Source organism: Lissotriton vulgaris, chromosome 5, assembly GCF_964263255.1.
Source record: "Lissotriton vulgaris chromosome 5, aLisVul1.2, whole genome shotgun sequence".
Classification (NCBI taxonomy): domain Eukaryota; kingdom Metazoa; phylum Chordata; class Amphibia; order Caudata; family Salamandridae; genus Lissotriton; species Lissotriton vulgaris.
Window position 1 is genome coordinate 1,005,620,884 of NC_141693.1, and position 27,564 is coordinate 1,005,648,447.

Consider the following 27,564-nt stretch of genomic DNA (forward strand, 5'->3'; position numbering starts at 1 on the left):
TGCTTTAGTTTACAGGCCTATAGAATATCATGACTAATGTATTTCATGATGGCCAGTGTTCTATGAGGGATCACTTGGAATGAGCTTCAGTGCTGGGTCCGGAAGGCCTTTTCAGGTTGCTTTGCTATGGTCAAATATGGACCACTTTTAGGGGGTTTCAGTAAACATACTCTTATAGGCATGGGATACAACATAGGGCGTATGGCTCTCTCTTCTCTGCCAAGTGCTGTGCCTGGGCTGTATCCTATTTCAGTCAAATCAGGCCTTCTTCGTACTAATTTGTGCCAAGTACTATTTATCTGCAGCATAGAACAGCAACACCAGTGTTCGTGGGGACATGGCTTTGCACCATCTCATGCAGACATCCCCATGTCCAGCATAGTCCCGTGTACCAAACCCAAGTAACAAACACTCTCTCACTAAATGAATGTCAGACCGACACAAACAAGATATTAAAAACCTATGGATCAGTGCTGAAATTTGGGCTGGGACAATGTTAAAAATGTTGCTGTAGAAAAAGCGAATATACAACTCTGAAAAGAAAACTGGATGAGTGCGATGGAAAATAAAGACTGAGTTGCTTTAAAGGAAGATGCTCAGGAAGGATATGGTTTGACTAGACACCTCTACCATAGAAACCAAGGACTGGAGTGGTTTGTGATGGGAAGGCCTCCCATATGAGACACCACAACAAAGGAAGAACATGATTAGCACTGCAGACAGACACTTAAGAGACAATGAGAGAATGGTTTCAGGTGTGGGTCGGTATAAAGCAATTGTCACATTCCAAGAAAAGTGCAGAAAAGCATTTTCCTACATAAAATATTAGGTTAAGTACATTAGTGTAAAAGAGAAACTTTTGATCACCACAGCAGTGAAAGGCAACCAAATCTTATTAAAACTCTAGCACTCCATAAAATTTACATTCCCTCACATCATATATTCCACAAACCTATTTAAAGCCTTGCTGCTACACATGCTCCTCCTAACAGACACAGACGAATAGAATAATGGTGGTTATCCATCACTCCAAGACACACATTTAGGTCATGATCATGGTGACGACATAGCCATTTGTAAACCGTCATCTGATCCACATTTCTAACCTACCTGAGTCACCCAAATCAAGGGATGGATCACTAGTCACAGTCACTGTACCGTTTTGAAGGCTCATGGGGCATTATCTGGGTGATATAAGAGTACGTGAACAGCCTAAACTTTGGAGGCTTCTTTATCTGTCACTAAATAGTTTTTTGAAGGAGAAATATAGTTAACAGATACTCTCAGTTATACTTATCACACAGATACACACACCATGCGGTCCTTAGATATAGAGTGTGTGTTTTATGTTTTGTGTGTGTATGTTTTTGTATTGTCCCATCTCGCCGGCATAACACAGCACTGATTACCTATTATAACGGATAAAGTTAAGAAAAATGTATCACAGAAATATATCACTTTTCTTTACAGGTCAACCCCACATATGGTGCAGTTTAGATGCGTTACGTTATTTTAATTCTGTTTTAATTCTTCCCGAACCCATTCAGCAATATACCTACTGGGGTATAGTATACTGTGCATGGTACATTTATGTGCACCACTTAGTTGGGATTATGTGTAAATACACTGTTTTGAGCGTAGGAGGGATCTCTTCTAGGTACTGATGAGAAGCCAGGGGAGAGCTTCGACACAGGAGACCCTGCTCATTAAAGCATAGTATCTCCATCTCATTCCCCACTTTTAACGATACCAGCTAAAAGGAACATTAAAATAAATTTTTTCCATGGAGCTAGGTATTTTTCAATTTTTCACCATTCACTCACTTCTGACCCTTTCACTCACACTCCTACACCACACATAGTATTGTTTTTCATAACCAGAGCTCCCACATAGTCGTAGATCGCAGCACGCCACGTCCCGCAGCGAAAAGAACCCGATGATAAAGCATGCCACCAAGGGTCCTTTTGGTGGGTGAGAGTTATTTAAACAAAGCTGTGTGCTTTCCACCATTGTAGGAGACACACGTAGTCTGGAGGAACACTTCTATACTTTCCCATAAGTGTGAATCCCTTTGTTTTTTGACAATATAACTTGAGGAGGACGTATCCACCTCTCTGCTCTTTTGAGCATTACCTCTTCACTCCCTTCCTGTGTTATGCAAATATCTGACTGCAGAATAAAATACTGAGAAATTCTATATGCACCAGGACAGTTTCAAATAAATTTAAGTTCTATGTGCTTAAATTGATACTTACTTAATTAGGTATTTGATCCCTTCCCACGTATCCTTGAGGGGCTCCAGGTACATCTCCAGTTTTTTATATGACACAACAAGGTTGAAAAGATCAAAAGCTTGACACTTAGAAGAGGCCAAAGATGGATCATACTGTTGATCGGTTCTTGTGGGACTTCCTTCTGGCCCGTTTCCACTGCCCACAGTGGCTCCATCTTTCTCAGTCACCAGCATGCTTATTTATCCTTATAAAAGAAGAAGATTGAAGCAAACTAATCAAAAAAACTTTAACACTTATCTATGTTTAATTTCTTTCGAATAAGAATTGTTTTTATTTTTAATATCTGACCCCCCTCACGCTATCAACAACATTTAGGTATGGCTTCATGTACAATTCTTTAAGGGTAATGAAAAGCTGGCATTCCAATAACATATAACTCAGTCTCAACATCTTCACCTCATAATCGATAAAAATCTATCTTCAACCTAAGCTTTGCTCCATTCACCTCAAGTGAGGCACGTGTGCGCTGCTACTAAGCAGATCTTCGGGACGCCCATTGCACTTTACTAGCTCCAAACAAAGCTATGGCCCCTTTTAAGCCAAATGTTAAAAGGCTTAGATCCGGTTCCATAGTGCAGCAGCATATTTTACAGCTTACAATAAAACCATTTTTAGAGCACCAATTACCAAAAAAATCTAAATCTAAAGAACGATGAAGAAAAAACGCCCCAGCTCAGTAGTCCCCTGTCTATTCCAATTAGATTTATCGTAGAGTACTGCAACAATGCCAAGCTCGTTTCCATGGACTTTGTAAGATATCTGGTGTATATTTTCACTAGAGCGGAGTATGCACCATCCTGTAGGGAGTCGACTTGAGATGCGTCAATCACAGGTTGCAGCGTATGAATAACAAATCATGGCAGCTCTTATGTCTCGACCCATTTTTTATTACGTTCAATTTAATAAAGATTTAAGCTGAGGCTAAAGGCATACAAAACAAAGTTGGCAGGTGCTGCATTATGGCATGAATAAATAAATGTTAAAGAATAGCGAGACTCAATCATGTGTCACAGAAATATTAGAAAACATAACGAGATTGTACCATGTACGTCTTGGAGCTGCAGAAAGACTTTAAAAATATAATTTACTGGGGCAATTACGTAGAGAGATACTTACCTAGGAAATGCATGGTATTAGAAAAATCCAAAGGGTTACATTGGAAAACCATCCACTTTTGCAGTTCCTTTACTTTGAGTTTTTTTAATCAATATTCTAGGGATGGACCAAAAAGGCACAATTCACCCGATTCGCTTTTCTGCAATTTTATTTCACTCAACCCTAGTGAGAAGGAGGTAGTGTTGTGGGAAGAAGACGGGAGAGCAAAAGGAGTAGGTAGGGTACTTGGAGTGGAGTGTGAGTATTGGCAGAGAGAACGCACGGAAGTGGTAGAAAGCGAGGAGACTCTATATTACTCTAGGACTTAGCTGTGAGTGCTGCGAGCACCGCGCTGTTTTAAAATTTGCAGGAAACCTTTGAAATTGTACTTGCCAATCACCTGCAAACTGCTTTTAAAATCACCTGAAACTGCTTTTAATATTGTATTTTCGTTTTGTGATTTTACTTTGCACTTTACCTACCCATAGCAGGCTCGTGTGCTCCGGCCCCGGTCCACCACAGCTGAGGCTGACTGAGTGGAGGGCGGACACGCACCGCCTGACACACCCCCTGGCGCGTCCGATGCCTCGTTGCTAGACGGCAGGGAAGCTTACATTAACATCACCATGAAGCGAGCGCGCAGCGGACGCGGGCAGCGGGCGCGCCGCTAGCGCGCCATAGGCGTGCCAAAGGCAAGCCTGTCTGCGCCCGTCCGGGACCAGAGGCCACGACCCCTGATCCTTGGGCAAGGCCGACTAAACCATATTCAGTCACACAGCTGACCAGCCTCAGGGATGTTCAAGGCTGTCAACACATTCTTGGTCCACCATTCTCCATCAACAAGTGCCCTCAGTGCCCTTTAGTCCTGAACGCTAACAGGACAAAGGAGGGAACTATGTCTAAACACACCACAGAAATCAGGCTGATCCTGGAAGAAAGAGACCCTGATGTGTTATTCCTGACAGAAACCTGGCTCAGGGACGGATCAGACCCAGATGTGATCCAGACCCTGCCACCAGAATACTGTATACAGAGACAAGACCGCCCTACTAACAGAGGAGGAGGTCTAGCTATTATATATAGAGACATCTTTAGCTGCCGCACGAATGATGGGGCGATTCAGGACTGTGAAAGCCTAGTATTCGCCATCGGCCTTTCACAGACATGCACCTTTTCCGGAGGGCTAATCTATCGCCCGCCAGGTCCCCTGGGAAATTTTAACCTGGATTTTCCTGAAAAAAATAACCACTTTAGTTAGCTCTCTGCCCAACTTTTCGATATTGGGAGACCTTAATATCCACTTCAATGATGCCTCCTCCGCCTGTACCATGGAACTAACAGAGAGCCTGGGAACACTAGCCCTTGACCTCAAAGTCAACAGCCCTACCCATATCAAAGGACATTTACTGGACCCTATTTTTTCAAACACCAATGTGATCGCTGAAAGCCCCATTTCTCTACCTTGGAGTGACCATTACTTGATACCTTTCACCTGGGTATCGGCAAATAGGTACTATTCTGAGCCCGCTACAAAAAAACTTGAACGTAACCTGGCAAAGATCAATGTCGAAATCTGGACAAACCTCCTGAACAACTCCCGACCCTCACTAAAAGGGGATCTACACTCAGCCAATCTAGCTGTCAACAGCTGGCTTGAAGGATCCTTAGATTTGGTAGCCCCTAGGAAACTTAGGAGAGAGAAGAAAATCCAAAAAAAGATAGCCTGGTTTTCCCCGACCCTTAGAGAGCTTAAGCGCAAGTGTAAACAATCGGAAAGACATTGGAGAAAAGATTTTTCAAAGGAGAAAAAACAAATCTATAGAGAGGCCATAAAATTGTATAAACTAGAAATACGCAAAACCCAAGCGAATCACTATGAATCCAAAATTTCCTCAGCTACCAATGCTCTGCGGGAAATTTTCAGAATTTTTAAGACAATCACCACTGTGGTCCCTCCCGCCCCCCCCCCCCCTCTCCGTCAGATAATACACTCAAACGATGCAATGATCTAGCGGAATTTTTTCACTCCAAAATTCAATCCATCTAGCTCTCCTTTTCCCCTCCAACTGCCCCTCTAAACAGCATTCATCAGAATACCACGGAGAGTAGGACTGGAAAAATGCTGGAAGTTTTTCACCCAATGAATCTAGAGACTTTAAAATCTTGTCTCAATAAACTAAAATCTGGGTCCCCAGAGGATCCAGCCCCTCCCAATATCCTCAACCAAGTTTCTCAATCTGTGGCACCCACCATACTTGAGCTGATAAATCTGTCATTAAGTACTGGAACAGTCCCCTCTCCTTGGAAACAAGCCATGGTGAAGGCACTGCTGAAAAAACTGGGAGCCGACCCAGATATCCTCCTGAACTATAGACCCATTTCCCTGCTGCCAGCTATCTCTAAAATCACAGAGAAACATGTGAATGGGATACTCTCAGCATTTCTCGAGGAAAACGGCTGCCTCCACCCGACACAAACTGGCATCAGACCCCAACAAGGCACCGAAACAGCTTTGATTGCAGTGACTGAGGAGACTAGAAAAATCATGGATGTCGGAGGTTCGGCAGCCATCATCCTATTAGACCTAAGTGCAGCCTTCGATACCGTTAACCATCACCTGCTTATCTCTAGGGCTAGAGAAGCAGGGGTATCGGGGAGGGCCGATCGTTCAGGGTCTATGAGGGTGAAGTTACATCTAGGAGCTGGCCATTGAGATGTGGGGTGCCACAGGGTTCCTCCCTGAGCCCCACTCTAATATTTATATGAGCCCTCTGGCTAAAATAGTGGAACCCTTTGGAATTCGGATCATCACATACGCAGATGATATCCAATTGATTGTCTCCCTTAACCAACCAGGAAATAGCCCAGACACCCAGGCAAACTGTATGAAAACAATTGCTTCCTGGATGGAAAGCTCCTTTTTACAACTCAACGGAACCAAGACCGAACTGATGTTCTTGGGTAAACCACTCCCGATGGGGGTCACCACCCTCTGGCCCAACTGTCTAGGCAAAGCTCCAACCCCTAAGGACTAAATCAAATCCCTGGGTGTCTGGCTAGACAACAAACTCAGCATGAAAGCCCAAGCACAAGCACAGCAAGTTGCAGGATGTTGCTTTGGACTAATGAAGATGATGAGTAAAGTCTTCCCACTGCTTTCTTGGGAGTCCAAGAAACTAGTAGTCCAGGCACTAATTCTTTCATGCCTGCACTACGCGAATGCCCTCTATGCGCGCTCACTCCGGTGCACAATAAGGAGTCTTCAGGCAGTACAAAATTGTGCAGCTAGGCATCTTATGGACATTCCTCTGAGAGAGAGTCAGCCAGAAGAGCGATAACCACCTTACATTGGCTACCAGTGGCAGAGAGGGTCCAGTTCAAAACCCTCTGCATCACCCACAAGATCCTGACCGCAAAATGTTCTCCTATATTACAAGCAACCATCCTCCCCTACACACCTAATAGATCTCTGCGCTCTGGCAGCAAACGCCTAGCAACGATCCCCAAAGTCCGGAAAACTAGAAGTGGAGGTCAAAGATTCTCCTATGTGGCCTCCAAAGGGTGGAATACCCTTCCGGACCACATTAGACTGGTAGATGACAATCTGGTCTTCCACAAACGTTTGAAAACATTGCTATTTCCATCAAGCTAAATAGAGCAGTCACAGCCAATAATCCACAGCGCTGGGAGGCCTCCGGGTAGCCATGCGCTCTAAAAATATTTTTACAATTACAATTACAATTATATGGCACGGGGTGTGCGTGTCGAGTCTGCCATGCCAAAGCTAAATACACTAAAGTGAAAGGATACAAGTAACAGGCCATTGCTCCATGGGAGGGAACAAGACACGAGAAGTAGGGACATATAACAAAGATTAACCACATGGAAGCGAGCTTTTGAGAACTACAGTCTTATTAACAAATCAAAAGCAATGGGTGGGATGTAAGCCCACAGAGTGAATACAGCATGTCTGGAAAAGACTGCGTATGCACTGCCTAGGCAACACCTAAAAAGGTGCTGAACAGTGGCGGCTCCTCCGCGAAGGCAGAGGAGCATCGCCCCACTGCTCGTTGAGCAGTGCAAAAAATAAAATGAAAATGATAATAACAAGAAGGCTGGGCTCGCCGAAGTCACAGTGAGCAGGAGTGGTTTGCACTCCCTCCCTAAGTGAGCATGACGGTTTGGCCAGCCAAATAGTCATGCTCACTTGGCCTGTTCTCAATTGGGCTGTGTTACAGAAGCACTGACCCAAGCGGGCAGGCTGTCATTGAACACAGCAAAATTGTATTTGATTTTTATTTAGGTTTTCGGTCACCGTATATGCAGGCTGTCAACAACAGGAATCGTACTTGTTCTTTGATGACGATGAGGTGGGCCTGTCACTGTGTGCGCAGGCAAACACACTACTCTTCAGTCCAAAAAGCTGCCCAAACAAAAATGGCCGCTAAAGCATCATAGGCATGATCACGTGGGTCTACAAAGCTGCCTCACTTGGATGAGACCTGGTGCTCCTCTGCACATTATCTCTTTATGTGCTCCTCCTGGAGGCTAAATCTGCAACTACCCCACCACCTTTTTCCAGACTGCCCCCCCCTGCTGCATAGCAGACTTAGCAACAGTGTTCACCCTCAGCCACTCGAATCACGCCCAAGCCTGCCTCTTTGGCCCTAACTGGCTGTGCCAGACACCCCGCGACCCTTCCCCACAGAGACTGGACCCAAATTCTACCATAATGGTCGTGGAGCAGGGAGGGAGCACAAAAAAAGACTCCTTCATAAAAACCTTTTGTTCAGTCTCCATCTCACAGTGGTTCCAACAGAACCACATCACCCCCACCCACAGCAGAATGGATAACAGCCATAGGGGACGGCCAATCCATCACCAATAACTTTCACCTCCAACTAGTCCAAGAGATTAAGGACTTTGGGGTGAAAACCGTCCTTCAGCAAGACCTCTGTGCTCTCCAGGGGGATGTTGATGACCTCGGGGACTGCAAGTTACAAACTGAACAAACGTTGGACAACCAATCCAAGGAATGCAAAGCCCACCAACAACATTTCCTTCAACTGGGAGACCAACAAATTAGCCTGCAAGAGAAGTGTGACCATTAGAAAACAGGTCAGGTTGGACGCAATCTTTTAAAAAGGACATCATCCATGCAAGCGCAGAGTTCTGGAGGCCCGTCGCCTCGGCACGGCCGACCAGGAGCTCGTAGTGGACTGTGGCGATGGCCGCAGAGAGATCTAAAAGGAACAGCGCCTGGGTGGTACCTGTCGGCATCCTCCAGCATGTCATTTACAACTGAGAGAATGACCGCTTTGGTTGAGAGGGCAGGCCGAAAACCTGCCTGATGGGGGCATAGGGAAGGAACTTGTATTCTAGGAATGAACAGAGGTGTCTGGCAACATGTGCTTCGAGCACCTTTGCAGGTATGACAGCATGGAAAGTTTTCAAGATAAATAGGTCTTCACCAGATTTCTTCTGAAGATGGACCACTATCACCTCCTTGAAGGTGGGATCATGCCTTGACTAAGGGACTGGTTGAGAAGTGAAATTGCTGAATCAGGAAGGGTGTGAAAAGATCGTTTTAAATATTTGGGGGGGGGGGGGGCAGGCGTCATTTGGGGATCCAGACTTAACTTCTGACAGCAGTTCTGTGTAGGAATCCTTGCAGAGGCAGGAAATTCAGATAGGGTATGCGGGTTTCTTCTATCGGGGGTACCAAGTTGGAGAAAGAGCTTGCTGGTATGCTGTCTTATATTGTCTTAATCTTTGAAATGAAGAAAGAATTAATTAAGAGTGTCACATAAATTCTGTGCAGGAAGGAAGGGTATAGTCGATCTGACCGGATTAGATAGTTCATAGACTATGTTAAAGAATTCATTTGACTTTTTCATCAAGTTTAATATTCTACTGGAAAAAGAATACAGCTTTTGCATGTTTGATTAAACATTTATATCCCTTGAGACAAAGAGTATGCTTGCTTATTTTCGGATGAATAGTTAGTCTGTCATTTGCGATCTGCACGATGAAGTACAGAGTTTCGAAACTTTTAGGTCATCAGAAAACCATTTAGATGCTTCATGGCGTCTGACCCACATGGATTTCCGAAGAGGTGCTTGAATGAGTGTTGCTGGCAGAGGATTGACAGTTATTGATTTCTTCCTTGTAGCTATTTATGCTTTTGTCAGACTGGGGAATAGTATGCGCTAGGGATTCATAAAAGGAGTTGATGTCCACTCAGACTCATGTCCCATGTACTCATGGGAGGGCCACATGGCTGCACAATCCCCACTCAGACATGCCTACTCCTTCTCTGTTTTTTAACAGAAGCCACCTACAATGTCAGGAGGCTCAACAACCTTCCCAAGCTCTTAAGTATTGTCAGATTCTTACTCGCGTTTCTGGAACGCCATGCAAGGATGAGAGGTCCCAACTTTCCCCGGTCATACCCAACAGAGTCAAAGCACTACTCTGGAGAAGTCAATAAGCAAAAGACAAGGAGAAAAAAACAGAAAAAACAAATCTAAAGGGACCCTGTTCCCAACAGATAAGTATATGGCACTTCAATAAGGAGAAATGTATGTGCAGCGCAAAAGCGCTGTTACCGTCTTGTTTGAAAGTGAATGCTGTGTCTCTTTTTGTTGCAGGGAATTCAGGTCTGCAGCACCGCTGAAACCATTGGAGAGGGATACCAGAACTGCTGAGGGATTCAAGAGACACCTGTGGCCGCGAAGAAAGGACGCAACGGGTAGAGGAGCAGAGACGCCAACACCGAACGGCGAACCGGAAGCCCAGCAGGAGTGACCCGGAAGTGAAGCATGATCCCGAACACTAGAACAAGAAGTGTTTCAGTGCGGGATCAGAGGAGTTTTTTACTCCTCTACTGGTAACCGCAATTCATTGTGGCGAGACAGGCATTCATGACAAGTATTCTCAATGAGCTCTCCTCTATAAAGTCTACTTCCTTCAGAAATCTCACCTTTAACATTCTGATCTCGGCAGACTCCAATCCTGGAAATTTCCTATACAATATCACGCCTTCTCATGCACTAAAATGGCAGACATCACAATCTTGATTCCTCACACAGCACCCTTCATGGAGTACAACCATCGATCAAAGGGGGGTGTCAGGCATGTGGGTGCTGGTCAATGGATCTTGGGAAGGTACCCCTGGTGTCGATTTACATGCCTAACGTGGTAGCTCTTGCAGAAGGCTCCCTTATAACAGGAGGAGACTTCAATATACTCTTTGATAAACACCTAGAGCACACCATACTTGAGGGGGACCGGCTCCCCAGTCCCTCTCAGACATGGCCTGTCACTTTAACTCTCTTCTGAGGTGAGAGCGGGACGCCGCAACGTGGATGCTGGGACCTCAGTGACTCCCTCCATTGTGACCAAGTCATGATAGCAACAATCCAAAAGGCCTCGCCGAATACCTGCAACACATCAAGATGGGAGATAAGATAAACGGGTGGTCTGGGATGCACTCAAGGTGATCACTCGGGACATTTCATCCAGGAAGCAGCCAGACTCAAAAGCACATGCAACATCACTAGAACCCAACTAACCATTGAACTAACGACCCTCAAACAACAACACAAACACTCCCCATCCAATAAGATAAGATCTGGGGCAAAGTCCAGGCAGTACTGGGCCAACTTGGTACACTAGAGCTCAAGAAAGCCCACAACCTTCTGGCCCATACACGAGCATACTTCCATGAAGGAAGCAACAAGCCAGGCACCTTACTGGTTTATAAACTGCGGGTCCTACAGTCAAGCAAACAAGATAGGGGAAGTCAGGGTAGGCGGTGTGACTCATACCACGAGAGAGGGCAAGCTACAAGCTTTCTAGTCCTTTTACCAATTGCTTTACATGCTGACAACTTCATGCATCTCGTACAGAGTTGTTTCTGAGCTCGGTCAACCTTCCCAAGCGGTCAGCATCCACGGAGCTTGATGCCCCCATAGTAATGGCCAAAATTCTCATATCCATAGGCCAACGCAAGATCTCTAAAGACCCCGGTCCTGATGACTTCCCACTGCTATACTATGAATGCTTTGCACCCCAACACCGTCTGTTACTCGCAAACCTTTTCAACTCCTTTTACCACAATTAGGCGGCATCCACCTTTATGACAGAGAACTCAATCAAGCTTATAGTCAAACCGGGCACAGACTTCAAACTTTGCCCCTCCTAGTACCAGATAGCCCTCCTGAATGTAGACCTAAAGCTCTCTGCAAAAGTCTTTTCTTACCGTCTCAAAGCTTTGCTTCCAGACTTGATCCATACAAACCAGGGGAGTTGTGTTGCATACCGCAACACTTGCGAAAAGACCAAACTCATGCTACACCTTACTGACGTGGCCAGGAGAAAGGGGAGGGCGGCAGTCGTCCTGTTCCTGGATGCTGAAAAATAATTCAATAGGGTGGTCTGGAGCATGCTCTTCTCGGTGCTTGACCACTTCAGTTTCGGGACTAGAGCATGGATCGCAGCTATTTATGGGATCTCACCAAGCAAAAGTGATGGTCAAAGGTCATCCATCTGCTCCAATTCAAATCAGAAGAGGCACCTGCCAAGGGTGTCCTTAGTCTGCCCTATTGTTCAACCTCTTCCTGGAACTCCTCCTCCAGAGTATCAGGAATAATCCTCACATCCATGGTGTCTCCTTTTGTAGAGACACCTTCAAAGTATCCGGCTTTCTGGACAATATTTTGCTTACCCTCAAGGAACCCAGAATGCTCCCTTTATGCTCTAATCTCTCTTCTAGAGGCATTTCATGCAGTAGCCGCACTTTGCATTAACATGACAAAATCAGGAGGCTTGGTTCATGGGGGGAGGTCGAACAGAGTCCATTGCCACAGTTTAGCCCTTTTGCTGGACAACTTTCTCTTTAAGATACTTTGAGATCCACTTGACGCTTACCCAATCTACTTGTGCTTTCCTTAAATTCAAATCCCTGCTTCCCCACACCAATAAATCCTTACTAGCTTGTAGGAATCACTCACTGTCTTGGCTGGGATGCATTGCAGCCCATAGGACAATCCTCCCTTGCATCCTTTACCTTTTTCAGGCCATGCCAATCTCCAAGACTGAGATTAACAGTCTCCAAACTGTGTGCATGTCCTTCATGGGGGCACTCTAGATTACCCTTCCAGAACTGCATCCGACATTCCAAAGAGGTGGAACTGGGGGTACTGCACTTGCTCTGCAGTCATCAATCTGCTCAATTATGCTGCATTGTTGAATGGCTCAAGGTGGAAACCGATAAACACTTGTGCTTCGTAGAACAAACCCTGGCATCTAGACCACTTGGCAAGATCACGCTGATCTCCAAAACTTTGAGAGGCCTGCTTTTATACCTTTTTCCCTAGTCATAATCATTACCCTAGATGTGTGACGTGATTGTCACCCAGCAGGGCCTTACATCTTTCCCTTCCTCCCCTAACTCCCATACTAGACATCCAGAGTTTACCTGGAGACACAGGCCTTCCATATAAGGAGAGAAAAAGGCTGTTTCTGTCTCCGGGATTTCTTCCTGGCAGACCAAATTAGGATCTTTGAGGAACTTAAACTTGACCACAGGATCCCAGAAACTGAGTAATTTCATTATGTTCAGCACCGCCACTGATCTTCCACCCTTGCATCAGGATAGTTCAACAAGGCTGCTTAACCCCTTTGAATGCGACCTGCAACGCCTCACTTCCTCAATCTGATCTCCAATATCTATAGCATTCTCATTGCCTGAACATCACCACCAAAAAACGCTACACTAACAACACTGGGAGAGGGGCCTCTGGCTAACTCCCAGAGTTCGCTCTCCTAGAAAGACCTGCTGAAGGCTTTTATCCCCTCCACTCCACTGCGGCAAGCGCATTTCTCAACTCTTTCTGGACGTGAAGCACGCAATTCATTCCCTCTGGGGCAAGCCCATCACTCCTACATATGAACACTGGCTTCATAAATTATGGCTCCTGTTGAGAAGATTGCTCATGACATAATCAGGCCTTGGAAAACCTACCCACCCACTCGCTATGGAAAGTCAGATTTTTTCAGTTTGAGCAATATTTTGGAACTACTCGCCCATTCTGGCAAGTTGACAAAGTACAGGTGTTTTGTTCAGTTACAAAGTGAAGGAGCAATAAAGATGCTTTTAAATCTTGTTTTTATCTTGTCAAATGTGCTCTCTGTTCAGAAAGAGGTCAGATGTGTACAATTACTTTTCCTTATCCAACTGCAGACTTCCAGCATTTTGTAAAGTGATCTATCTGAACAGCTATATGAAGTGTGAAATGAAAGGCTGCAGGGTATCAGGTTTTTCCTAACACATTTAATTAGCTAACAAAGTCAACTGTACAAACATTTCCCTTAGGAGTGACATGCAACCTAGACAATATCCTGCACATGGGGACTGGGAAAGATCTGGGCATGCCAATATCACACTCGGATTGGATGAGTGTGTCAGACCTTGTTCGTACTGTGTCCTGTAACAACAGATTTAAGTTCCTGCATTTTTATTCCCTGCATTGTACATACATCACTCCATATAGTCTGAATAAAATGAACCCTACAAGGGGAGCTATGTGTGCACAATGTGGGGATATCGGGCCACTTTCTTACATCTAGTGTGGGACTGGAAAAAGGTACAGGAGTACTGGGGACAAGTCGTGCCACGAATACAGATGACCACTGGGATTTGAATTTCGTTGACAACACAAATCTGTCCACTGGGAGTGGTGGTGTGACCAAAGGGATGCAAAAACCTTATAAACTTGCCTAGTAGGCCCTTTTGCTGGTGAAGGAGCGGGTGGCCTTAGGGTGGATGGGCACGAGGGTCCCACTGTTGGCAGATTGATTATGAGCGATACAAAAGGGGATGATGGACGGAGTGTTTGAGCAAAATCAAACACTCACCCCCAGTCAACTGATCTGGGTTTAATCCATCACCATTCTTTAGCTCACTCAGCCACCCCTGTTCAGGCATGGCCAAATGCAAATCAGTCGGACCCTGTGCCTCATGGGAACAGTCTAGCCCAAACTGCCAAGCCATGTCTTCCCTGGACCGGAAACAAGCATCATGGGACCGGTTTCAGATTCGTAATCCTCATCAAGCATCATGGGACCGGTTTCAGATTCATAATCCTCATCAGCCAGGCTATCTTGAATCCAGTGGCCAAGTGAGCATGGGACTCACGTCTGAGCATACCCTGCCAACTTAGGGCGAACAAAGCGATACAAAAGGGGATGATGGACGGATTGTTTGAGCAAATCAAACCCTCACCCCCAGTCAACTGATCTGGGTTTAATCCATCATCATTCTTTAGCTCACTCAGCCACCCCAGTTCAGACATGGCCATATGCAAATCTGTCTGACCCTGTGCCTCATGGGAACAATTCTGAGACCTGCTGGAATGGGGGGTGGCGGAGGAACACCACATGAGTGTCCTGTACCAATGAAGGGGCAGCCAACGCCATAATGCTGTAGGATTATTTGCTGGGTATGTTTCAGGAAGACAGCTATGTGTCTTCCGAGATGGAGGATTGATCGTGAAGAGCATTAATACCTGTACCAATTTTCTGACGATCAGGTGTGTATCGGTGCTTCATTGTATAATGCTTGGCTCGTTACCTTGGTCCCATCTATAAACTGTTTTGATTGCCATCAGACAGGTGGATACTCTCACTCTCAAACACTGTATACTATTTGTTTGTAGCCTGCCTCTGATATGCATCTATCTTGAGAATATATATGGCACTGTCAACACACACATTGTATGTTTTCTTGTTTGCTTGAAACCAATAAAATACAGTTTCGAAAAACTGCAGACATTTAAAAATATAATTTTAGTAGTTGTGAAAGCCCATTTTTTTGTACTTCTGTGTGATGAAAAAATTATTTTAATAGGATAAAACGCAAATCAGAACACTTTGGTGTGCAAATGATAAATATGTTTTCTGAAACCCAATTTTCACAGATTATTGCTTATACTCTATATAGTTTTATCAATAAAGCTGCAAGGTAGCGAGAATGTTTTTGTCCATTTATTGGAAATGTGCTGCCTTATAAATGACAGTGCACTACCACATCATGCTAGAGTAATATATTTATTAAACGTGAGTGTTTAAACAAACTGAGAAAAACTCCTGCCCCTGTTCTGATGGCAATGCGGTCAGTAAACTGAGAGGCAAGTCTGAGATCATGTGTACACTATATGTGGGCTAGATTATTATTACAGATCGAGCAAACGTTTAGCCTATTTAATCAAACAAAAGAGTTTTGTCTTGTACAGCAAAAATACTGAATATTTGAAGGTGCACGGATGTGAGAATGAAGAAAAAGACAACTCTGTTAAATAAAATATTTGCAAATGCTCACACAATTTGAGACTAGTGTACAGGTCAAGTACATTACAGTTAGGTTGAGGAGATTATTTAAGTTACTCAACCTGCAGGTCTAATAAAAAAAAAAAATTCTAGGCCTGATAATGGAGAAATCTCAATTTTTTACACAAACCCTAGGACTTAGTTCTTCTCTATCGGAACTTTGATTTCCAAGGCTGGACATGTACCCAGAGACTTTGCACCTTGGGTCCATTAGACACAAAACAGGTATGAAACAATGGTGAGGCCTTTTTGACAGACTCTGATGTGTAGGATGTAGTACTCTAACATCCATATGTCATACGGTTCATACTTTCTCATTAAAACTGTGTGTTTGTTGGACAACATAAACATCAAAACTGTGCAAGACTGATTCCCTTCACGCCATCAGGATATGTTGGCTTAAATCCTCCTAGCTTCCAGTGCACCATCTGTACCCCTAACCTGTTAAGGTAACATGTGGAATGTGCAACCACAGAACATGACAACCCTGACTCCCAAGGAAATTGTGGAAACAGATCTATAACCCTTTCGTTTGGTAACTCATGCATACCCAACGAGATCCACATGAAAAGCACAACATAGTGTTTCAATATTTATTGAAACAATATGATTCTAGTGTAAAATAAGTGTGCTGCAATTATTAATAGAAGGAAACAAAGCAAAATAATCAGCATCAAGAGAATGGTAAAGACCATGAACAATTCAACCTCTGTGCTTTTGCATAGATTATATGCTTACATAGGATTATTATTAGATTTTGTGCTCCTACTTAGCACTACATATCCTAGTGTTTCTAGGGTGCTTGAATCTACCAGAATCGAAATTTGCCTAGCTTAGTAACGGTAAGTTTCAATTCTATTAAGGACACAGAGGCGAGGATTATGCTTTTCTCTCTTCGCTGTTTATTCACATAACACCACACAGCAGCCAGAAAAGCATCAAAACGTGAAAAAATTTTGTATTCCAAACACAGGAATCATCGGAAAAACATCATAATAACATTTTTATAACTACAAGTCCCATGAGACCAACATTAGGCAGTCCTTTCTTAGTGTCCATAAATCCCAATTAAAGGCGTCCATCTTGTGAACTCCTCCTCTTTCTTCGTCGCGAGTCAGGCCAAAGTCTCAACGATCTTGTTTCGCACCATCATTACCTGGCGGAAAAAAGAACAACGTGAGCTATGCCATACCCGCTAGGCTTGAAGGCAAGTCAACGAAAGCATTGCAACAAGTCAATGACATGGAACCAAAGAGAACAGTAAATCCATATTGCAATCCGGAAAAAGATTACTTACTCCAGTACGGGCGGGATTTCCGCAGGAGGTATGGGTGGGATAACCCTCGCCTCCGTGTCCTTAATAGAATTGAAACTTACCGTTACTAAGCTAGGCAAATTTCGATTCTAGGTCAGGACCGGAGGCTTCGGATTATGCTTGTTCAAAGCTTGTTCACCACCAAACTAGCAATATCCACCACCGGCTTCAAATAAAACCTTTTGAAGGTGGAATCCGAAGACCAATCCGCAGCGCGCATGAGGTCTTCTAATCGTGCCCCAAGGGCAAATGCTTTGGAGGCCATGGCACCTCTTGCGGAGTGAGCTCCGAACTGCTTTGTATCAATACCAGCTTCCTGTAATACCCGATGCACCCACCGGGCTATGGTGGGGGAAGAGACAGCCTTGTGAGGTTTGCGCAACGCAATGAGCAATTGCCGCTCGCCCGGAGGGCGAAGTTCTGTCGTGACATCCTCATAAGTTTTCAAACATTGCACCACACACAACTTAGGGACATCCGCAAAAGCCGGGTAAGAAATAGACCTCGTAGCAGATTTCGTGCGGCGGCCCACGGTAAAGGTCACCCCATCCGGGGAAAACGCTTTCGCCGTGACATCCAAGGCACGCACGTCGGACACTCTGCGACATGACACCAAACAGAGGAGCATCCCCAGTTTAGCTGACAGTTCCTTTAAGGAGAGATACTTGTTAGGCTGCCAAGAAAGAAAAAGGTTCAACACCACGTTAACATCCCACAGGACAGAATATCGTGGCTCCGGTGGTAAAGCCAGACGCACTCCTCTGAGGAGCCGGCATACAAAGGGATGTTCCCCGACCGCCACTCCATCCAACTTCTCATGAGCTGCTGATATGGCAGAGCGTATCGTGTTAATAGTCCGGTATGCTAAGCCGGCAGTAGAAAGTTCCGTCAAGAAATTCAGGATGGGAACGAGACCTGCGACCATGGGATCCAAGTCCCGTCGAAGACACCAACGAACCCACCTGGTCCAAGCCGATCTATACCTTTTTGCAGTGCTGCCTGCCCAGGCTTTGGACAAAAGGTGCTGAGCCGAGTTCAAAAGGCCAGGGAGCGACCAGCGTCTCCTGAAAGCCTCCATGCCATGAGGCGGAGAGAACCCTGGAGGAGATGGTGAGGGACCCCGTCTGGATTGAGGAGAAGACGAGGAAGCCGGGGGAGTAGGATTGGAGAATCCCAGGAAAGTTCCAGAAGAACTGGAAACCACACTTGCGACCTCCACACGGGCGTCACCATCACCACGTCTGCCATTTGACGGCGAAGCTGCACCGCGGCCCGTACTATCATAGAGAAAGGCGGGAAGGCATACGGTCGTTCCTGACTCCAGTCCTGGAGGAACGCATCCGTCGCCTCCGCCAAAGGGTCCGGTCTCCAGCTGAAGAACCTCGGCAGCTGGAAGTCCAGGCGGGATGCAAACAGGTCTATGGAAAAAGGACCCCAGCAAGTCGCCAGCCAGTGGAACACTTGAACATCCAGCTTCCACAGGCTGGAGTCTCGCAGGTATCTTGAGTGCCAATCCGCCACTTGATTGGCCCGTCCCGGAAGGTATTCTGCCGTTACCGAGACCTGATGGGCGAGACAATAATCCCAAAAGTCTTTTGCCAGATCCGCTAGTGCCCGCGATCGCGGGCCCCCTAAATGGTTCACATACCGAACCGCCGAAACATTGTCCATCCGTAGAAGGACACACGACTTCACAGAGTCCCTCGTCCAGCAACGGACGGCGAAGGAACCTGCTAGAAGTTCCAAGAAGTTGATGTGAAGTCGCTGCTCGTCGGATGACCAAGCACCGCCTGTGGAGAAATCCCCGCAGCGGGCGCCCCAACCGGACCTGCTGGCGTTGGACTCGATCACCAAGTCCGGAACAGACCCGAAAATCGCTCGCCCGTTCCACGCCTCCATGTGGGCGAGCCACCAGGACATTTTCTCCTTGACCTCCACCGACAGGGGAATCAAGCAGTCGTAAGAGAGCCCCCTGCGCAAATGATGCGCTTTGAGGCGCTGGAGGGCCCGATAATGAAGAGGGCCCGGAAATATCGCCTGAATTGACGACGAGAGAAGGCCTACCACTCTGGCAACCTGCCGAAGAGAGGTGTGCGACTTGGAAATCGTCTGCCGCAGTACATGCTTTATTTTGGCCATCTTCCTGGACGGCAGACAGAGTCGAGTGCACCGAATCCACCACGAAGCCCACGAACACCATTGTCTGGGCGGGCGTGAAAACCGACTTCTCTTTGTTGACAATAAAACCCAGGCCCTGCAATAGGGAGACCGTCTGGGACAGATGAACGGTCAACCTGCTCGGGTCCTGGCCCAGCAGCAAAATGTCGTCCAGATAGACGATCAACCGAATACCCTGACTCCGCAGGGTTTCTATGGCCGGGTGCAAAATTTTGGTAAAGCACCAAGGGGCAGAGGAAAGACCGAATGGAAGGGCCTTGAACTCGAAAACCATGCCTTTCCAGCAAAACTGGAGGAAACGGCGATGAGGAGGGTGGATGGGAACTACCAAATACGCATCTTTGCGGTCCAGACGAACCATCCAATCGTTCGGGAGCAATACGTCTCTCAACAGATGGATGCCTTCCATCTTGAAGTGGTTGTACACCACCCAGCCATTGAACTCCTTGAGGTTGATGACTGGCCGTCTGCCCCCGTCCACCTTTTCCACAAGAAAAATATTGCTCAGGAAACCCCCGGGGTGACGCGTTGTTCGACAAATAGCCCCTTTGCGCAGGAGCGCCGAGAGTTCTTCATCGATCAACAGTACGTCTGGCTGAGAAAAAGTTATGGGCCGAGGTGGCTGCAACGGGCGTGGTTGATCGTAAAACTCTATGCGGAACCCTCGCACGGTCTGAAGTACCCATGCGTCCGTCGTAATAGCCGCCCATGCCTGTGGGAAACATGCCAACCTTCCCCCAATAACAAATTGATCCGCAGGGATCACACTCACTGTGGGAATTGTTGCCGCCGGAGTCATTCCTGAAGTTTCCGCGTCCTCGGAAACGCTGACTTCTCGTTGGGTAGAAGTTGTTGTAGTTCGCAGAGGAGTTGTAGTTTCCTCTGCCGGAGCCATGCCCTTTATTGGGCTGCTGCTGACCGCCACGGCCGGTCGTGAGGCCCCTGCCACGACCAGCCCCTCGGGAAAAACGCTGGTGGAAGACCCGCTTGATGGTGGACTGGGCCTTGTCCAGGGAAGTGAAAGTGGAGACAAACTTTCCCAGCTCCTTTATAAATGGCTCCCCAAAGAGACCCCCTTGTGCCACAGCGCCAGCCTCCGAGGAGGCCAAATCACCCAACTTGGGGTCCAGTTTGATCAGGAGAGACCGACGCCGTTCGGTCGAGAGGGCGCAGTTAGCGTTCCCTAAGAATATAACGGCCCGCAGCGCTCAATTAGACAACACCTCCGGGCAAATGGCGTTGCCCGACACCTTGGCTTCCTCGGCCATGTCCAGGATCTTGGTGAGGGGGCCAATGGTGTCCAAGAGCTTGTCCTGACAGGAGCGCCAAGAACGGTCGATCCCCTTACGGGGGTGCTTCACAAACTTCGCCATGAAAGTGGCCATCTTTCCATCCAACTCCGGCGTCATAGCCACTTTTCCATCTAAAGTCGGACGGGGGCATTCCCCTCTCAAGCAGCTGCGCGCTTCTTTCTCCAAGGGCTTGCGGAGGCGGCCCGCCACAAACTGTGCGACCTTGTCTCCAGGCGCCCAAGCCGCTGACTGTGGATGCATGATTTCATCCGGGTCGAGCATGCCCGAATTGTCCTTGGGCAACTCCGCCGAGGACGAGGCCGGTCGCCAGGACCGCACAGAGTCTTCATCATCGTCGTCCGTATCCGCGGGAGAAATACCTCCCGGGGAGATAGGGGCAGTATCCGCTGGTGTCGAGGGGACCTGAGGCGGGAGCGACGCAGGGGTAGGCACAGTCGCCTTAGCCAGGAAAGCGTCTCGTAGGCGCTCGAAGTCGTCCTTGTCCACGCCCTGCGCGCCACTGGGACCCGCGTCCCTACATGCCTTCTTGGCCGCCGGTGGCTGGCTGGGATCGATGGCGGGCACCCCTGCGAGGCCCGGCGCCAACTTGGCGCACTCTTCAACAATGCGGGCTGATAGCCTGTCCTCCATAGGCCCTACAATTTCCTGCACACAACGGTAAATCGACTGATCCACAGCCGCATAGAATTCGTAGTCTTGGAGGTACTGGTGGGACTCCTCCTCCTCCACGTAAAACCCCTCAGCCATGGCGTCCCCAATGAGCAGCAAAGAAAAAAGGTATCTGAGGGTTCCGATGACGTAGAACAACGGCCACGTATGGGCCAACTGGAGGTTAGCAAGTTTTTGTAAGCCGGCGGAACCAGGCAGTCACGAAGGCAGCCCCAGCCTTCTTAGCGCGCCAACCCTCTCTCCAGAGACCGGGTCGCACCGCCTCCCAGCGCGCTTGAGCGGGTAACACCCCAGCGGAAGCCGATGTAGGAAAAGGTGCTCAAAAAACTGCCCGCAGGCGTCAACGTGGTCACAACCACCAGTACGGACCCCAACGGGGCGTTCAAACACAGGATAATACAACCCAAGAAGGGCGTCAGGGTTAGGCGACAGCAGGGCTCCGGCGACGTCGTCTCCCCAGCGCGGCTCCAATCAGCAAGACGGAAGCCGCGCAAGGGCAGGCGAGACGCTACGGCGCCCTCTAGCGGTGATATCAACACCGCGGAACACATGGGGACATCGCGTAAGGGGCGAAGGCGTCCCCGCGATGGAAGGGGCTCTGGAAGGGAAAAAACCCCACAGACCCCCCCAAAGAAACAAGCAAGAATCTATGCAAATAGAATATCCAACAAAGAAGAAAAAACAAGACAAAACCCCTTCAAACACAAACTGTAAAAGAGAGAGAGAATAGCACTTAACTGGCTGCGAAGCAGCGAAGAAAGAGGAGGAGTTCACAAGATGGACGCCTTATATTGGGATTTATGGACACTAAGAAAGGACTGCCTAATGTTGGTCTGATGGGACTTGTAGTTATAAAAATGTTATTATGATGTTTTTCCGATGATTCCTGTGTTTGGAATACAAAAAAAATTCAAGTTTTGATGCTTTTCTGGCTGCTGTGTGGTGTTATGTGAATAAACAGCGAAGAGAGAAAAGCATAATCCGAAGCCTCCGGTCCGGACATAGAATCCCTGTAGGCTGATCTATCCACCCCATTAGCTGTGGCTAAGTGTAATCAGGGAGCCCTTCTTGGTGAAAGTAAACAGGAATCAGATGAAATGGAATTCCTGCATGGGGTGACCACAACAGTGTCAGCAAAATGCTCCTCTGTCGAACACATGAGTTGTGGAGTTTATATAATAAACTTCACTCATGTAATAATGCCAAAGCACTTGGTCGCGCCACTATTGTTCTTTCGTGATAGTCGTGATAGCTCTCTTGGCGAGCAGACAATAACAAAAAACTTAATTTTTTTGCAGTGAACTTAACCCTTGTACAGAACTTTTCAAGGCACTCGATAATATGCTTAAGAAGAAATGTAAATGTAAGCAAAGCCATTTCAGAGAATATTATCCTGCACAGTCATGCAAGCAAATGTAAAGATGCCAAGTTTAAAATGTGAGCATGTAAAATAGTGGTGTACCTACTGTGGCCTAATGTGACCACATGAACACATGCTATGGGTGCGGGCTGTAGGGTTGTGTGAGGCTTGTTACTGACCACATTGGTCACCTGTTATTGCAAGCATTGTTTGTATGCAAATAAACGTAAAACCTCAAAAAAATCTTTAAACATTAACATTCACATCGAAGATCACATGAAGAAAACTTTACTCTACTTAAATTTGGAGAGAGCATAAAAAGCCATGCACAAATAAAGTACCGATATCGACATGTACTAACCGGGCCACATGAACTCCACACTAATACCAATAAACACACAGACCCAAAGTTTTACTAGTTCATACTAGGATGAAGCATATAATTCAACTCATAAGAATAGCAGATACCAAGACCAGGTATGATAAAAGCAGATTGTTTTCCATTTATAGGGAATCATACTAAACTTCCAGCAGGGAACTAATAAGCAAAAGGTAGCTTCCTTACCTGTATTTTAGGAAAATGCATTAAACAAAAATAACATGATATACCTAAATTACTTTATGCAGAACTTCATCCCATCTTGGTAAACTGCTGTATTGTTCTTTGTAAACTGCTTTATTATTTGCCTTCTATAATATGCATGCGTTTAGTGAATAAAAGGAGCATTTCATTACTCTGTTGGGGCATGTCTAGCATATCAGCATGGTATGAGGTTTAATCGCAAGTAATTAGGTTATAAAGTGATCTTCAATAAAAGGGTTCAAAATGGTACAGTTTATAACATTTACAGTTAACAAATGTTATGAATTTTAAACCCTCTCATATAGCAGCAGGACAGTCTACACAACACGTTTCCACTTAGTAATCTTAGATGCAGAGTGGGTCAACTGATCGTTTCCAGGGACCAGGAGCATCCGACTATTTATGTGCTGAATTGGAGTGCGTTGACACCCAATTCTGGATGAGCAACATTGTGAATGGTTGTTAAACCTTGTGGAGGCATTCAATTTGCATTAGAAGTAAATGCTGTGCGACCATTATATATTTTTAGCAAATGATTATATTTTCCTAGACCTCTCCCTAGAGCATTACTTGGGCATAAGTTTTCATTTTTCCTTTAAAAACTCATTTTTAGGCCCTATACAGACAGCTTTTGTGGCCTACCACAGCTCATACCATCGAGAAACTCAAATACAGGCTTAGCTTTGAGACAAGAACTTTATCTCATGGCTTGCTTTGGTTCAGTCCCCTACAGTCATTGCTTGTTTGCCATGGCTTTCACATTTTGTATCAGTCCACAGGAGTAATGTGCAGTTAAAGTAAAATACTGATTGCAAAGGTGATTTATCAAAAAGAACTCTAGCCTCGTTTGTGGCTCTCCACAGTCACAGAGGGGTTGCTTCATAGTGAGAAGTTTGATGCAGGCGCTATAGCTAGGGTCACTGGAATTAGGAGGTTCTTAAGCCTTGGCATAATGTTTTATTTTATTTGCAAAGTTTTATATAGCCCTGGCTAGACCCAGAGATATCAGAGCGCTTTACATGAGGATCAGCGAGTTACAGGTTACATAGCGAGTTACAGATGACATAGCCAAGTATAGACATTGGAGAAAATACATGAGATTATGCAATAATGTGAGTTATTAGCGCTTACACATGTCTTATGCAGAGAGAAAAGGTAGAGGGGGAATGGTGAACAGGAGTAGGGTGAAGCAAGTAGGAAACACAATGGGGGCGAGGAAAAAAATGTCCAATGTCCAGCTGGGTAGGTGACGGCCGAGGGATGAACCAGAGCCATACTTCTCTATAGCTGCACAGGACAGCTCCACCGGGCATCGGTCAAGGTTGCTCGGGCACCACAGTAAGTACAGGCAGTTAGGATTCCGCCCAGGGGGGCATCGTCAAAGTTCCACAGGAGATAATGCGCACAATTATGTACGTGCCTCGTAATCCATCATCGTCTGCAGATGTTAACGAAAAAAATGTATCTAGTTGAAACTAAGCAAATTCTACTAAAAACGCAGCAACAGGTGTTGCCTCGCAGTGAAAGGCCCTTCTCAAAGGTTGACAGGTCATCTATCAGCTACTTAGTGCCGTATTCAGGGGATAAACTTGTACCAAGGAGGTGAAACCTTTGCCCAGACCGTTTTACTATGTATACAAATGACAAAATGATGAATACTATAAAAAAAATGTACTACACTAGCCCGCATAATTTGGCTTTTCTTACAGCATAATTTGGTCAACTCTGCCGCATAATTCGATCCTCCCCTCTTTCATCATTCCAGTGGCCTCAGCCATACTCAGAATCGTTTCGTGAAGGGACTGGTTCAAGGTTGGGCCGCTGGCTCGAGCCAGACGATCAGCGCAAACAACAGCCAGTTCTTCACTTGGTGGCACACTCTCAAGGGTGCTGGAGGGAGACTCGGCCGGCCATGTTGGAGCTTATGAACAGCACCACCCACTGCCAACTCAAGAGGGATCGTGCAGCCCTGAGTCATACCAGTGAGTGGGATAACATCCGTTATCCTGGTTAAGGTCTACTGATTTAGGCACCTGGAAGAATAGCAGAACCGGCTAGGTTAATTATCAGCTTGTATCAGAAATAACTAATTGGAGGCAGAGCAATCGATTCTCTTTGTACGCTCATAACTTTCCACAGGTAGCTCGTCTTCGTGAGAACACTGTTCTTATTCGAACCCTGAAGGATTTCTGCGCATTGGCCTGGAAATTACATGTCAGGCACTTTGAACCTGCAGCACTTCAAGTGGGATAGAAAAAGCTCCAGCCAAGGTGAGACGTCACTGGCGCTGTTGAAAACTTCTGGCAACAAGAGCTACTTGCAGCCGCATTGGTAGCATTGGGCCCAGTCAGCCCAATCACCAAAAACCTGCACCAAGAAAAAACAAGCATTGGCATAGACAAAAGGTCTTGCCTTTGAGACCTTATAAGTGTTTCATTATCCAGCACAATATCCTTGGTGCAACAACATCAACTGTTGCATGGCTAAACACTTATAAGGTCCCAAAGGCTAGACCTATTGGCTATGCAAATGCTTGTTTTTTCTCCTGTGTGTTTGTAAAGCGCTCAGATACCCACGGGTCAAGCTAGCGCTATCTAAAACTTGTAACATTAAAAAAAAAATTAAAATCTACTGAATGAGACACGCTAAACACAGCAACAACTGACAATTGGGAAGGACAAAACGGATAGGACTAGAAATCACACCATAGAATGTGGGTAGGATGTGACTTAAACATGAGAGGAAAAGCAAAAGGAAACTAAGTCTCACAATAAACTGACCAGAAAAAAAGCTGAAAAAGAGAAACTGGACAGCGACACAAGTGCGAGGCAAAAGCAGGGGGTGAGGATGAGCTTCACCAGAAGAATACATCAAGCGAAATCAATCCATTTATGACCAAACACAAACGTGCGGATAGCACGCGACTAAACCAATGGTGCGAAGAACGGACCAGAACTAAGAAAGGAGCATAGACAAGACCTGACGAGAGCCACACGTGACCGACTGCACTGCAAAGATGGGCAAGTATAGTAATTAAAAGTAAACAGAATAAGACTGAAGTGGTAAACCGCATCTCTCCGTAGGGGTCAGATGCAGTAGTTCTGGGTCAGGGCACAATAAAAACAATTTGATTTTAATTCCAGCCTGCTTTAAGGTTTGGGACACTTTGCAGTTTGTCGAGACCAGGAGGCTGCGTAGGCCCCGCAGCAGTGATCACAACAAGATGTGCGGACCCCTGGCTGGTGCTGGACGCACGCCCCTGGCAGCACCTCCAGGAAGCCGAAAAAATTCAAAAATGCAAAGTACTCCACAGACCAAATCCAGAAGTGCACATTGCACAATCCCCTGTGTGGGCCTGAGACGGGGGGTGGGTGGGGGGGAGGGGTTGAGGCTGATCTCACCGCTCAAGGAGGGTGAGACTGGGAAGAGGGAATGCCGCAAAACCGGGGGGGAGGGGACAGCATGAGTGAAGAGAAAAGATGGTGAAGAGAGAAGAAAGTAATGAGGAAGTTACTATGAGACTAGCAGAGTGGGGAGGGCAGTGAGAGAGTTAGCACAGCATGAGGGGAGAACGCTTACAGGTGAGTTACATGAGGTTGAGGGAATAGGAGTGGGGAAAGAAAGACATGGCAGGAGGGAGACAAGGAAGAAAGAAGGGAAAGGAGACCTTAGAATACAGAAGGAGACATCGGGGGAAGATGAAAGGCGCAGAAGGAGGATAGCGTGGGGGAAAGAAGGGTCAGGAGGACTGCAGGGCAATAACGGGAGCAGAAAGGTGGAGCCTGGAGGGGGCAAAGGGTATGACCTGGTGGAGGAGGGAGAGCAGAGAAGCATAGGGATGTTAGGGGGCAGCCTAGCAAGAGAGAAGTTCGTAGAAGCAGAAGAGCGTGTGGGATAGCTTGTGGTAGAGCAAGAGAGGGGCGACCGGGTGAGCCAAATGGGGCATAACATGAAGGGAAGGTGGAAGAAGTGAGCAACATAAATAGAAAAAAAATACAGCAAATGAGGGCAAGAACAAGAGAGAATGGCATAGGGAGACTGAATACAGAAGACAAGAAAGGGTGACGTGCAAAAGAGGAAAGAAAAGAGATAAAAAAGTATTTGAGAGCAAGAGAGAATACCCGAGGGGAAGAGACAAAGAAACAAGTGAACAACAACAGTAGCAGGCATGTAAACTCCAGCTGCTGACACTCTGAGCCAAGCAAGCAAGCGTGTCTTGATTGAAAGCAGAAAAACAAGCTTGAGGGAGTGTTGCGCGGCCCAGCACCCGCGAAAAATCAGCCATATGTTTTCAATTACCACGCGCGCTGCTGCTCGCTCCTGCAAGGTGGATGCCAGCACAAGCACGAGTGTGGGGAAAAGGAGCA

General features: G+C 46.5%; 1 protein-coding gene across 2 annotated transcripts in view; it reads right to left on the reverse strand.

The window, feature by feature from the left end:
* Positions 1-27,564, reverse strand: part of ZFYVE27 (zinc finger FYVE-type containing 27) — a 362,081-nt gene that overhangs the window by 304,487 nt on the left and 30,030 nt on the right. For both annotated transcript variants that reach the window (XM_086922616.1, XM_086922614.1), the window contains exon 2: positions 2,256-2,478. In XM_086922616.1, coding sequence (XP_086778742.1) covers positions 2,256-2,467 — 212 coding nt within the window. In that variant the 5' untranslated portion in view covers positions 2,468-2,478. The remainder of the gene's footprint in view (positions 1-2,255; positions 2,479-27,564) is intronic.